The sequence below is a fragment of the Euprymna scolopes genome, chromosome 2 (assembly GCF_053919585.1).
Source record: "Euprymna scolopes isolate OS-2025 chromosome 2, ASM5391958v1, whole genome shotgun sequence".
Lineage (NCBI taxonomy): Eukaryota > Metazoa > Mollusca > Cephalopoda > Sepiida > Sepiolidae > Euprymna > Euprymna scolopes.
The window spans coordinates 5,123,911-5,139,643 of NC_136483.1; the positions used below are offsets into that span (position 1 = coordinate 5,123,911).

General features: G+C 38.1%; 1 protein-coding gene across 1 annotated transcript in view; it reads right to left on the reverse strand.

The window, feature by feature from the left end:
* Positions 1-15,733, reverse strand: part of LOC145288407 (U4/U6 small nuclear ribonucleoprotein Prp4-like) — a 73,936-nt gene that overhangs the window by 51,205 nt on the left and 6,998 nt on the right. The window contains exons 2-4 of the mRNA XM_080136327.1: positions 12,072-12,254; positions 10,829-10,905; positions 5,046-5,118 (exon numbers count right to left, since the gene is read on the reverse strand). Coding sequence (XP_079992453.1) covers positions 5,046-5,118; positions 10,829-10,905; positions 12,072-12,234 — 313 coding nt within the window. The 5' untranslated portion in view covers positions 12,235-12,254. The remainder of the gene's footprint in view (positions 1-5,045; positions 5,119-10,828; positions 10,906-12,071; positions 12,255-15,733) is intronic.

Below are 15,733 nucleotides of genomic sequence, written 5' to 3' on the forward strand. Positions count from 1 at the left end.
ACTCCTCCGCCAATTTTGGGTCTAAACACTTGAAATTTTAGATATAGGTTTCTTGGACATAATAACTTGATTTCAGCTCAAAACAATAAATGTTAAGGGGTCAAAATTAAAAAAATTTGACCTCTGCAGTCTCTATCAAATAACTTAGACAATTTCTGCTCTAAACATTTGAAATTTTACATAAAGGGTATTCAGAGATAGGGCAAGCTTTTTAATCGGTTTGGGTTGAAAATTTGAGCTTCCAATATATAAATGTATGTATGTATGTTTGCATGTCTGCCTAAAACTTTTGACAGAGGCGACGGATTTTACCAAGATCAGTATCATTTTGAAGCTCGACCCTTCAGATGACAAATACCGACAAATTGGCTAAAAACATTAATTTCTTCACCCTCAGCTGAGCACCTTTCTACAGGGAGGGGTCGCTTTTTTAAAGTCATTCCCTCTTTTCGATTATCTAGCCTTAATTTAAACCTACGTCACTTCCGGTTTGGCGGTGGTCGTAACAGCAAAGATGTCACGTTTTTTTCCATTCTTTTCCTTCTTCGTGGTAGGGGTTCGAGCCTGCCTTCCTACTACCACTTTTTTTTTTTTTGCTCAACACACACCTCCAAACATCCGGGCAACGTCGAGCATCCATGCTAGTATATATATATATATATATATATATATATACACATGTGATTTCAAAAGTAAGAAAGAAATAAACAAAAATATGACTTGGGTGCCATCAGCTAGAATTGAAACTAAAACATATAGCTCATCAACATTATCCGTTACCATCTGAACTAAGTCCATATGCATATAAAAACGCATGCCAAGTTCCAACTTTTCCCCCATAGCAGCTATTTTTACTGGCTAGCCAAGAACTAAATTAGATTTGTTCCTCAGGTCCAAATACCCTGTATATCAAGTTTCAAGTCTGTAGACCAAAAATTAACAGAGTAGCTTGGTAAAAACCATTCCATACACAGACAAGGTCACTTATATGATGCGTTCAGTGGAAGAATGACATAAGTACCAAAAGTTGAAATTTTGAGATTTTCATCGCAAAAGGCGTAAAATATCAAAGAGAATCCAACCACAAAAAAAACATTGTCTGAATTCAAAGAATTTATGTGAAGAATAGTGTTTGAATATTTGATATACGTCTGTTGAAATATGGATACTTAAGACCAAAGATTTTCTTTAAATTCTCTACCTAATTATGTTCTGTTTGTTTTGATTTTTCCAGACTCGCAAATCAACGAGCACTAACATCATTGGTGTTCAGCAGTCAAACATGTAAAAAATTTAATTTTGCAAATCTATGTAATTTCATTTAGCATAAATCAATATCTTCAAAACAAAGTTGTTTTCTTTTCTATATTACTCACTGACTTTTATATGATTTATAACTATATCTGGTTAGATTTGTAATTCATGTTAGAATGATATTGTAAAATTTTCTTTGTATTTAAAGAATAAATTTCTTCCATTACACGATTATTAAACCCCATTAAAAGACTCAAAGAAGTATCATTATGCTCCAAACATTTAACCTCTTTTTTATGAAAAGTATCAAATGTCGCTTTTGTCGTTCTTCCACCGAATGCGTCAATGCATCTTTATTTCTATATAATTCACATGCTCACACATCACAAAATTGTTTTTAAGATTAATGTCTTAATACATTATTATTTATATACTTATTCACATATATATATTACAAAATTTTGTTTGTTTATATATTAATGAAATAGTAACTGGATTGTGTCTGTATTTTGTGATTGAGGAATGGTATTTTCTATCGGAGAGCCAGGAATTTAACAGCTGTCCTGTTTTTTAATTTCTGGAACAGCTACATGGTAAACAAATAATGATTGCCGATTTCTATTTCACAATTTAAGTGAAGGTTTCTTGTTTATTTTTAATTGTTATATAGCTGAATTTCCCTTTTTAATTGTGAATTTCCAGCAGTAAAATGGATTATGCAAGTGCTAAATCTCTGATATGTTGAAGTTAGTTAGCATCCCTAGGAATTTAAACTGCATTGTTTTATATAAAATACTAAAAGCTTCTTTAGAGTGTATATATTTCCCCAAAACCTCTGGCCTTGATGGAGGGGAGCCTAAAATTTGCTGCTATGGTTTCAAACAATCTGAAATAACAGCAAGGGGAGACTTGAGTCCAAATATTTCTCATATCTCTTCTCTTTTGGAAAAAGGTTATGATTATGAATATCTCAAGTATCAAATAATTCTTATATACTGTGAAATTTACTTTATGTATGAAAACCAAAGAAAGGAGATATAACATATGAGAAATATTTGGAATCAAGTCTCCCCTTGCTGTTATTTCAGATCAATTGAAACCATAGTAGCAAGTTTTAGTCTCCCCCACCCCCTCCATCAAGGCAAATTTTGGGGAAATATCAAATATTTTGTAATTCATATACAAAACTAGGAAAACAAACGACTATGATTAAAACATTTTATGGCTGTAAAAACGTGCCAAAAATAGACCCTGGATGATCCCCTTAATGTGCGACCTTAAGGACAAATGTCATATAGCTTGCTATACAATTCAGGTTATTACCTTTCCAACAAACCTTCATTTGTTAAATTCTGATCAATAGTCGCTAAGATTTCAAACCTATAAAATTGCCAAAAAAGCTGGTATATCTATGCATATATCTATACTTGTAGCCAAATTGAATACTGGTTCTATGGAAAAAAAACATGAAAATTTGCAGGCTTTTTAAAGATTATAATACTATTCTATGGTTAAAATTTTATGATGATTGATAAAAAAGAACCTATATTTTAAAATCAATAAAATATGTCTAACTTTGCCTACATTTATATATATATATATAGTGTCCTGCAGGCCAGTTTCAGCTTTGCTGCTACGGTTGTCTTTACTGGCCTTGCTAGGCCACTAATATATATATATACTAGCAAAAGTACCCGTCGTTGACTCGGTACAAAAACAGCCTACAGAAAATGGACTCTGATTTATGAAAGTATAATAGGTTATAAAAAGGAAGGGTTGTAAAGAGATAGCTTCGAATTTGGGGGTATCAAAACCAAAGCAAAATATGATGTAAGTAAAAATAAAATAGATAAACCCCATAATTTATCATACCATACCTGTTCACACTGAAACACTTATCACAATATTCTGTGGATCTATATTAAAAAAAACTTGTTAAACTTTGTGACATATTTCCATTCTATGGAGGTCAGGTGCAAACGAACACCCCATAATTTTATCATACCATATTTCTTCAAACTGAAACATAATTATCAAAGTATGCTTACGCAGATAGATATGAATAGTCTTTATTAAAGTCTGTCCCTATTTCCATTCTATGGAGGCCAGGCGCGAATGCAGACCCCACAATTTTATTATACCATCCCTATTTAAGTTAAAAAATACTTATCAAAGTATTCTTTTTTTTTTTTTTTTTTTTTTTTTTTATTACATTTTCACCCCAAACAAGGCAAATTGCCACTTTGGTGTAGGGGGCTACTATCAGGGGCAACAACTACTGGGGTACTATGTAGGGATTTGGGCAGCAAGGTGTCGGTTCACGTTACACTTGAACTTCTGCACGTCAGTACTGTTGGGGAAGCAGGGACCTGGAATGGAATTCCAGAGTCTTGCGGTTCTGGGGAAGAAACTATTGGAGTAAAAAGATCTTTTACATCTAGGGACCTCTACAGTGTGGGGGTGGGATCTAGTAGCCTGTCGGGTTTGTCGAGGGTGCTCGCGTCGTGGGGGCACAAGTGATTGCAGTTCATCAGAGCATTCACCACTAAAATACTTGTAGAACAGGCAGAGGGATGCAACATTTCGTCGATGGGACAGAGGCTGAAGCTTAGATGCCAGTTCAGGGCCTATCAGATTTGCGACTCTCTTTTGAACCTTGTCAAGGAGCAAGAGACTAGTAGCAGATGCACCAGCCCAGATGTGGCAGCAATACTCCATACATGGGCGAATGGTGGCCTTATAGAGGTACAGGATACTTTCGGGTGTTAGTAGTTTTCTAGCACGGTAGAGAGAGCCCACCTTTCTTGCAGCGGCCCTGGCAATGCCTTCAATGTAATTGTTCCAACTCATGTTTCCTGTGAACGTTAGGCCAAGGAGTTTGAAAGATGGACTCTCAGATAAAGAGTCGTTGGCCATTGCTATTGGTGGTAGAGAGGGTTTCTTGTAATTATTGAATGAAACTAGTTTAGTCTTGGCAGCATTGAACGCGACCAACCACTTTTGTCCCCATTCCACTACAGATTGGAGGTCTTCCTCTAGTGTTTCTGCCATTTCTTTAGAAATGTGTTCATTCGTCTTCCTGTCGTGTCTGCCATAGAGTGTAGTGTCATCAGCATATATACCCATCTCAGAGGCAATGTTGTCGGGGAGGTCATTTATGAATATCAGGAACAATAGAGGTCCAAGGATAGAACCCTGGGGCACTCCCGCATTTATATCATATTGTTTAGATGTGCGACCGTCGAGGACTACCTGGATTTTTCTCTTATCTAAGAAGGATTTAATTATGTTAAGTATTCTACCAGTGATACCGTATGATCTGATTTTACTGAGGAGACCCTCATGCCATACCCTGTCAAAAGCCTTAGATATATCTAGAGCTACCGCTCTGCCTTCCCCCGCTTTGTCCAGTGATTGGTATATACGTTCAGAGATCACGGTGAGGATGTCTGCTGTGGAACGGGCTTGTCTAAATCCATATTGTTTGTCAGTTAGTAGTTTAGCATCTGTAAGATGATGGATTAGAGCGTGGTTAATTATGGTCTCAAATATTTTGGCAAAAAGTGGAAGGAGGCTAATGGGGCGATAATTTGATGGGTCTGTCCTTTCACCAGAATTCTTGAATATTTTTACTTACATCATATATATATATATATTTGTTCAATTTTAAGATGCAAAAAATTCTTAAGGGTATATGGCGCATTGGATTACTTACAATAGAAATATTTGTATTTAAAGAAAAAGATAGACATCTCTTTTAAACGTTATAATTGTAAAACGAAGAAACTTACAAATTGGTTCACCCAATTGCCGCATGGTGGCTTTCACCTCAACATCATCAGTTGACACTTGAATTTGACGAGCCTGAAAAGATTTAAAAGAAATTGAACAAAAAACAAGAAACATATTTTAAGGCCTAATTTGTCTCCACTTGTCAGAAACTCTTTGTTAATCAGTTTGAAAATATAGGTTAAGTTCAACAAATAATTATAAATAATATTAAAATTTTGAGTTGAAACACCCATATATATATATATATATATCAACAAATGATTAATAAAACATGTTAAAAGACATCTTGAAAAAGAGTTAAAAACATATTTAATTTTAAAAAAGGAAGCACAAGATAAGTGGATAGTCCTTAATCCGCGGAGTTTCGAAGAAATACTCTCCTTCTCATCAGAGGGCAGGAATTAGCAAAATGCGGGATCGGATTTTGCATATAAAAGTATTTAATGAAACTACAAGTAAGTCACAGATCTTACTTGGTTAAAAAGAGGGTGAGGTAAGGGGAATAGGAGGTAAAAGAAAAATGATAAAAAGATTTATATATATATATATATATATATATATATATATATAATTAAAATTACATAAATTATCTTTATATTAGAACCTATTGATATGATAGGAAGCTCAATATATTAGCTAACCCATTAACATTAACTAACCACGCGGGGTCGCAGAAATACCTGGATTAGACCCCAGGCGCGGAGCAAACCCTCTCAGTGGTGACGGACCCAGTGGATCTTTCCAGATAATCCGTCTAGGAGAAGGAAAACTCTGAAACTAAACCAAAGAGGAGGGAGGCCTCTTCAGTCTTGGATGACAACCTTCCTAGAGCTGGTGACTCAAACAAATTACCGGTTTGCAATACCTAAATTGCTTAAGGAGTAGATAGGTCCTGCCTATCGCCCGGCTTCCATACTCCTTCTTTGCCTATTAGTCAGGCGCAGAGATACTATCACAGTGATTCGACAGAAACACCCATTGGTAGATCTTGTTTCTTGTCTAGGGCAATGAACGCCGTTTCCCCCACTCCCGACACACCCCACCCCTAAAGCTGGGCACTTGAGAATGCTTGAGTACCACATATGCCTGAGCAATTAGATTGGGTTGACCTTCCTCTGATGGGTTGAGGGTACCGGATTGACAGTTACTGGCTGCTGTTTCCGACTGGTAGTACAGGAGCCCTAACTCTTTGGTAGCGCTTAGAGCGGCTGCTCCATCAACAGTTGAATAATATCGGGATGTTTGCAGTGCCATGGCGCGCATGGAAAGGGACCCTGCACTCATCCCCGGTGGGCTTTCCTGAGGCCACAGTCCTAGTTGATGGAGGGTCAGCTGATGGTCTACTTGTGATGTATGTGTGATATTCTGCATAACCTCCTGTTCGGCTTCCCCTAAACCAACTGAAACTCGTTAAAAAACATGATGACAGTACAATCTAAAAATAAGCTTAAACCAGGCTTAGGGACCAACAAATCCAACTTGCCTCCTCCCTTGAGGCTTGCATTCACAAATATCCGTGGGCTTAGAACTAATTTAGCCGATGTTGAAGCATTTCTCCTAACAAATACCCCGGATATCTTAGCACTAAGTGAGACTAACCTACACTCCTCCATCCCCTCTAACTACTTTAACATGCTTGGATATCTCCCACTCTGCCGTAAGGACTCTGACAGACATATGCACGGACTTGGAGTTTACATTCGTAATAACCTTCCCTTGACTAGAGAAACAAATCTAGAAACGGATGATCAAGCCTTTATGTGCTTTAGACTAATCATGCAACACAACATTAGCTACTTTTACTTTCTCTACCGCTCTCCCTCGACCCAAGACTGCACCATAATAAACAAAGTATCTGACAGCATAGACACAGCACTCTCCTTCGACACTAGCGCCCAAGTACATGTATTTGGTGACTTTAATGTCCATCACAAAAACTGGCTTGGATTCTCTACTTATACAGATGCAGCAGGCAGCGCAACTCATAGCTTCTCTGTATCTCACTCCCTATCGCAAATTGTTACTTTCCCAACCCGCTTCCCTGATCAGGAAGAGCAACACGCATCACTATTAGATCTGTTTTTGACCACAGTTCCTGATGATTGTGTAACGAAAGCCGACAACCCACTTGGGAACGCTGATCATGCGGTAATAATGGTTGAAATTGCCCTAAACTCCAGACCCAAAACTGAAGAGCCAGTGCTCAAAACAACGAGATATTATAAAAAGGCTGACTGGGAAGCTATCAGAGATCTTATCAGAGACGCCCCATGGGGAAATATATTTTCTCTTCCTGCTGAACAGTGTGCAACTGAGACCACTGAATGGTTCAAAACTGCAATCGAAGCGCATGTTCCCATGCGGAAATTCTATAGCAAGCCCCACTCTCCCCAATGGTTTACTTCGACTTGCGCAACTGCCATTGCTCAAAGGCAGCATGCATTCCGCAGGTTTAACCGACATAAGTCCAGTTCAAATAGACAAAAGTACAAAGAAGCTAGAAGTAACGTTAAGAAAGAAATAGCGACAGCTAGGAGGGAATTTACGGAAACCACTAAAAAACGCATCGAAGCACAAAAATTAGGAACTCGTGACTTCTGGAAAATCTACAACAGTGTAGTAAATAATGGGCAATCAACAATTCCCCCACTAACCAACAATCACGAGGTTCTTTGCTCAGCAACCGAGAAGGCTAACATGCTTGCCAGTCGGTTTGCCTCCAACTCTACACTGGACCCTCTAAACCACCCCCTACCTGACTTTCCTATGCGGACAGACGCCACGCTAGACGATCTGGAAATCACCCCTGCTCAGGTGCATGCTATCATAAAAAACCTTGACACTTCCAAAGCATGTGGACCCGACCTCATCCCAGCTGTGCTATTAAAAAAGTGCTCAGCCGAAGTAGCTCCAGTTCTCTCCAAACTCTACAACAAATGCCTTAATGAATCTTGCTTTCCGAGCTGTTGGAAAACTGCTTCTGTGGTACCAGTATTCAAGAATTCTGGCGAAAGAACTGACCCATTAAATTATCGCCCTATTAGCCTCCTCCCACTTTTCGCCAAAATATTTGAGACCTTAATTAACCATGCTCTAGTCCAGCACCTTACAGATGCTAAACTTCTGACCGACCATCAATATGGATTTAGACAAGCCCGTTCCACGGCAGACATCCTCACTGTAATCTCTGAACGCATATACCATTCACTGGACAAAGCGGGAGAGGGCAGAGCGGTAGCTCTAGATATATCTAAGGCTTTTGACAGGGTATGGCATGAGGGTCTCCTCAGGAAGATTAGATCTTACGGTATCACTGGTAGAATACTTAACATAATTAAATCCTTCTTAGATAAGAGAAAAATCCAGGTTGTCCTCGACGGTCGTACGTCTAAACAATATAATATAAATGCGGGAGTGCCCCAGGGATCTATCCTTGGTCCTCTGCTGTTCCTGATATTCATAAATGACCTCCCCGACAAAATTGCCTCTGAGATGAGTATATATGCTGATGACACCACACTCTATAGCAGGCACGACAGGAAAACAAATGAACATATATCTAAAGTAATGGCAGAAACACTAGAGGATGACCTCAAATCAGTAGTGGAATGGGGACAAAAATGGATGGTAACGTTCAATGCCACCAAGACAAAACTGGTTTCATTCAATAATTACAAGAAACCTTCTCTACCACCTATAGCAATGGCCAACAACTCTTTAGCTGAGAGTACGTCTTTCAAGCTCCTTGGCCTAACGTTCACAGGAAACATGAGCTGGAACAATTACATCGAGGGCATTGCCAGGGCCGCTGCGAGGAAGGTGGGCTCTCTCTACCGTGCTAGAAAACTTCTAACACCCGAAAGTATCCTGTACCTCTATAAGGCCACTATTCGCCCATGTATGGAGTATTGCTGTCATATTTGGGCCGGTGCATCGGCTACTAGTCTCTCGCTCCTTGACAGGGTTCAAAAGAGAGTCGCAAATCTGATAGGCCCTAAACTGGCATCAAAACTTCAGCCTCTGTCCCATCGTCGAAACGTTGCATCCCTCTGCCTGTTCTACAAGTATTATAATGGTGAATGCTCTGAAGAACTGCAAGCACTTGTGCCCCCACGACGTGAACACCCTCGACAGACCCGACAAGCTACAAAATCCCACCCCCACACTGTAGAGATCCCTAGATGTAAAAGATCTTTCTACTCCAGTAGTTTCTTCCCCAGAACTGCTAGACTTTGGAATTCCATTCCAGGTCACTGCTTCCCCAACTGTACTGACATGCATAAGTTCAAGTGCAACGTGAACCAACATCTCGCTGCCCTAATCCCTACATAGTACCCCAGTAGATGTTTCCCCTGATAGTAGCCCCCTACATTAAAGTGGCAATGTGCCTTGTTTGGGGTGAAAATGTAATAAAAAAAAAAATAAAAAAAAAGCTAGAGCAATTAAAAACAAAAAAAATTGATGATAAAAATTAAATAAATTACAATATTTATTAATCCATTAAAAATTCAAAGAAAAATTCTAAACTTATGGATTTTCAAAGATAGAGACTTTTCACGAGAGAATTAAATATTAGTAAAAAATGTATCACTCATTGGCATAAATCTGAAAATACTCTTTTGTGAAGTAAAAGGCATTTTTTCAATAAAATTAGATAGAATAAAAGATTCAAATAATTAAGTTATACTGTATCTAACGTGTGAAGTCAGAACATTTTGGAGATTTGAATGTCAAATATTTTACTCAATAAACAAGAGATATTTTGGGTGAAACAATACGGTAATTAGTGCTTTTCTTGGTAGTTGCTGAAACTTATAGGATCAACTGTTATCTAGCAAATAAAATATCAACCTGCTTAGCAGTATGCAATAAGCAGTTCTTTAACAAACTGTAGTAACAATAGTTGTGAAAAAGCACAGGTTGCAGGGGGTTTCACCTTGCTATAAAGGACTGCTCACTCAGTTGGACACTCAGAATCACCTGTGTAGGTTTTGATGAGATCAGTGACTATTTGACTCAACAAGTATCCGAGAACTCATTTGTAGCAAAAGAGACCAGTGTTTCTCAATCTTTGATGACCCATGGTCTCTTTACCACATATCTAAACAATCAAGGCCCCTTGTACTTCAACAACAAAAAATGCAAATTTTGTTGTGTTTATTTAGTTATTCTAAAATTATAAATCAACGTAAAAATTTGCTGAAAATGATACACTTGCTGTTGAGCTCATGTGACAAGACCTCTTATGACTGGCTCTATCTCGAAATAAATAAGATAATTTACATGTAAAACGCATTTCTGGATATGAAAATTTCAGGATACGAAAGTCGGAACCAATTAATTTTGTATCTCAAGGTTCCATCGTATATAAAAATAAATTACTTTTTTTATGGCTGGAATTTTGTCACCTTATTTATATATTGCAATTTTTGGCATTTTGAATTACATTTTTCTGGTATTCTCTTATGGCTCTCCCATCGAAGGCCTGTGGCCCTCCTTGGGGACCATGAGTCCCTGGTTGGGAAACACTGGGCTACACTTATTGTCAGACAATTATGAAGAAACAAAAAATGGTCCGATGACATGATATATGCAGATTAAATGATGCTTCTTTTCCCCCGTTTATGGATCGGCGGATTATATTTATATTAAAATGTCCTGTAGAGATAGCATGTTCAGATTAACTGGATTTCTTTTTCATCAGGAGAGGTTTTAAATGAATGCAAGGAATACCTTAAGTTATTTTTGTAAGGAAAAAAAAATCCAATTATTTTTATCTTACCCTTTTCCTACGTTCAAATTCTGCCAATAATTCCGCCTGACTTTCACTAGGTTCATCATCAATTTCAAAACCAGAACCTGAAAAAGAAATTGTAGAACTTTTGTTTTTTGTTTTTTGCAAGGAAAATCGAGCAGAAATTTGAAATGTAAAAAACTGCGAGGCTATCAGCCCAAACTGTGAAATACAACACTTTCTCCTCTGATAATTTGTAAAAAACGGTTGTTTAAAAAGAAAGGAAAAACAGAGCTTTTCTATAAATAAACAATTTATATAAAAATATTGATTTTATATTGCATATACAGTTGAGTGTTATGCAACCATTGAATTGTTCTTTTGATGAAACGAAGTAGAGTATGTATAGGATGCTGATGGTTCTTTACTGTTTGAGATCTCATATACACAGTACTTATTCACAATATTTTTGTAGAGACTTGACTCGCACAAGCTGTTTTCAGAGAGTTGAATCACTTCTGAATACTGATGTTAATGGATTACATATACGTTAGAAGTTTTCCTGACAAACCGTTCATGTATGATATACAAACTGTGGTGAATTTTGAGTGGTGTCTGGTTCAGATTTCTTGGAGCTAATATCATACTCTCGAGATAGTTGCTTCGGTGGACGGTTTCTCTTAAACTCTTCTTCATGTGTGTTGCTGTTACTACATATCGCGTTTGCTCGATGTTGTAGACAACGAATGATTCCTTTCTTATTGAAAGAAATATAAGGTTAATACGTATCTATATATGTATAGTAATATGCAGTAACAATAAATAGTAATAGTAATACTTACAACTAGAAATAAAAATAGGTTTAAGACTCCCAAAATTCATACTAGAACTATCTGCAACGACCCGTGACGCAGTGGTTCAGGTACTTGGGAAAATCAATTATAAAAAGTGATATTCTCAACAGTGTGGGTGACGGAAAAATATAATTGCAAATTACTTTGGAACTCTATTTAGTCATGACGGAATGAGAGCATGCTACCTCCATGAAGTAAATAAAGGGTTCCATTTGAAATTCTGTTCAAATTCTCGAGTTTGACAAGATACACCTGAAGAAGGTCAGACGTTACATTGACCAAAACATTGTGAAAATAACCGTTCGATGAATCCAAATAATAATTAACAAATACTTCAAATTTCGTTACATTTGCATAATTCAGGATTAAAAAATGTAAGTTTCACTTTCATTGCTCATCCTAACAATTGTACAAAAAGAATAGAAAACGCTACCAACCATCAGAAATGTTAATATTTCCTGCCGCAATGCCAGCTTCAATTGCACTCGAGTTCTTACTGTTGTCAGCATTGTTATTCTGTCGTTCTTTCTCTTCGAGGCTTCCATAGTGCAAGATCTTATCTCGTTTGAAATAAGACACTTCATTCTCATCATCTGACATCGTGGATGAAGCGTCGTTTACTAAACGAAAAGAAAAACGCAATCGTAAACAAAAACAGTAAAAGATTATTCATATCAACCCCACATTCACACGTCCATTATCCCGTGTTCCGCATGCACCTCATTTTATCATTGTCGTGGTGACGAATGCGTCGGAAGTCAAACTGCCGAGAAACAGAAATCAAATCAACAAACTTGGTTGTACCCCCCCCACCTCAAGAAAAATACCCCCAACCCACCCACCTACAGGGTGGTCACTAGAAAAGTAGGAAATCTGTCAAACAACGATTCATTTTTACAAAGAATAATTTTTACAAAGTTTTTCAAAGACAAATGTTATGTTATACTCAGATACTCAAAATGTCGGCCACGCACTTCACTACAGCGTCTTAACCTAGAAATCCAAGCTCGTGTGGTGTTTTGAAGGGTAACTTGTGGGATATCATTCCAAGCTCATCGTCGAAGCTGACCTTCAAATTTCCCGCTTTTCTAGTGATCACCCTGTTTTAGCAAAACCCAACCCCTTCACGGTAGAGGTCCCTAGAAACAAAAAAAACTTTCTACCCTGATAGCTTCTCTCACCAGATTACTTGCTTTTGGAAATCCTTTCTTGCTCCCTGTCTCCCCCAACTGTACCAATATTCAGAAATTTAAATACAATATGGACAAATATCTCATTGCCCAACTCCCAACCTAGGTGACCCCCTATAAATCTGGCCCTTACCACAGTAACACTTCAGTTACAATATTCCTTCTTGAGGAGGAAGGGTGAATTAAAATGAACAATTTTTTTTTTTACCTCTTCATCTTCAATTAAAAAAATGCAAAACACAAGCATCTTAATTTTTTGTATGGAACAAATGTCCCATTTATGTAGGTCTTCAAACTCAGAAGAATCCTATTTCTATCCATTAACCAATATTAAATGCACCGTTTCCGCATCATTGGTAATTAGCATCTTATTTTTCAAATACTTTTCTCTTTTTGTTTCATAATGCAATTTAATATTTACAGATAACATAAATTGGAGAAAATACATAGAAGACACTGACAAGGTTACTGCAAAGAAGATGTGTTCCCTTAACCAAACTAAAATACAGGGTGGAACAATAAAACTGTCGCTCTAAAGAAAACAACATAACAGCTTTATTTTAAAACTTTTATTGAAAAAATCAATTCAGATAACTTGATTATGTAGTAGAGCTGACATCTATTCAAAGCCGCCTTCAGTCTCTATCACTGCCTCAATATAAGTCTGGAACTTGGAGCATGCCATTTCCACAAGCGCCGACGGAAGGTCGGCAAATACTTGGCAGATGGCTGCGATGTTGTGAGAGGTCATGTTGGTGATGTTCTCGACGTATGACCAAACAAAGTAGTCCAACGAATTCAGGTCGGGGGAGGAGGAGGGCAGTAAGAGAAGGGTACAAAGTCATAGCACTCCTGAAGCTAAGCCTGGGTTTCTTTGGACCTGTGGGCCGGTGTTGAGTCCTGCTGCCACACCTAGGCTCTGCCAGCAGCCAGAGGATCGCCACACTTTTCAACAAATCCAGGTACACTTTGGTGTTGACTTTCAAGCTGACTTCAAAGATCTGAAGTGGCATGATGTGGTCCTCACTTCAAGCCACACCAAAGACCATAATCGTGGCCGGAAATTTTGTTTTCATCACCCTGGGCATGTCCCTGTTATTCTTGGTGATACAGTGATAGATGGAGGGTCCTGGCAATGGTCCTGTTGTCTGTTACAAATTTGTGAAAAAAATATATAATTTGAGACAATAATTACTTTTAATATTATAAAAAAAAAAAAAAAAAAAAGGTCGAGAGAGAAAACTCTGTTTTATCGCGCTTTATATTGTCGTCTGCTCTCAGTGAATTTGTAAACATCTGGAAAAAGAAAAAGAGAGAGAGAGGGAACATACGAAAATACAGCGAGGGGACGCCTATAAACTGTAAAGAAAGAGAGAGGGGGAGAGAGAAGATATGAAACTAGAGAGAGGGAAAGCTGCAGGCATCCGCCTTGCGTGTTATTGAGCGAGTGACGCGAGAGAGATGCAGGTACATACAGTGAGAGAGGAGGCGCCAAAGAGAGAGAGAAAGGTATACCATTAGAGAGAAGGAAAGGAGCGGCGCAGGGTGGCGAGACAGTTACGATATAGCAGCCGAGGAGGAGGGTCAGGGAAGCGACATTGTTGGCGATGGTGACGGCGTTTGTGGTGCTGACGACGGCGAAGAAATGAACGATATATTTTGACGACAGAGAAAACGAAAAAAAGGCGATAATGAGGAATGACGATGTATCCAATGGACGAAGGAATGAAATTGTTTCAAAAGAAAGGAATGCGACAGAAATATTTAAAACCCGGCGCTGAGTGAGTCGATTGTTTATTTTCTCTCTCTATATCTCTCTCTCTCATATATCAAAGCAACTACAAAAACAAAAACACAAAAAGGATATCCTTCCATTTTGGAGTTAAAAGCAGACGACAGGGTGTGAACTGTTTATTTCTTTTGCGCGGAAATTCTCTCTCGAATCTATTTCAAGTTTGTTTGTTCATCCAGTTACACATTTTCTTTTACTTTCGTTACAATATATTTTTATATATGTAAATAAAATTGTGTTAATTTTTCCATTGGCCTCGGTATTGTTACTTGGATGTGGTTTTCCTGTCTTGTGTTTATAAATAAATGTCTTTCAAGAAAATGGATATATCCCTCCCGTACCTAAAAACCCGGGAAAACTAATTTCTTTTAAATAATTTTTTTTATATTTTGTGTTACGACTTTTACCCCTAGACATTCCGGGTCGTAACATAAATGGGGCTCTCGTCCGGGAATTATCCTTCTCCAAAGACACTAGACAGTGGACATATTTAAAGTAACAAGAGGTGTTTAAAAAAAAAAAAAAGATGGCACTGGTTCAAGCATTCCTAGAGTCACCGTCATTTGAAGAACTGTGCAAGATGAAAAAAGATGACATATTATCGATAGCGAGAGAGTATGAGTTAGACTACAGACTGGGTATGCGGAAAAGCCAAACTAATTGAGATAGTGACAGAACATTTGGTCGATAATGACCTAGTGGACGAGTCCGTGTTGCAGATTTTGACAGAGAGCAGACCTGAACCCCGTCAGGAAAGAATTCGACATCCCCAGAAATATCCGGCTCGTGCCGACATTCCACAAAGAAAATGTGGACGGGTATTTCCTACATTTTGAGAAGATAGCTTTGAACGCTAAATGGCCCAGGGATGCATGGCCGATGCTGCTACAGATGGCGCTGAAAGGAAAAGCACAGGAAGTATATACCGCCCTATCTTTAGCAGATTGCACCGACTACGACCGCCTGAAACGTGCCATCCTCCATAATTACGAGTTAGTGCCTGAGGCATATCGGCAACGATTTCGGTCATGCCAAAAGGAAGAAGACCAGACTACGTCGAATTCTTCCGTCAGAAAGAAACTCATTTCAATAGGTGGACCTCGGCTAAAGATGCCAC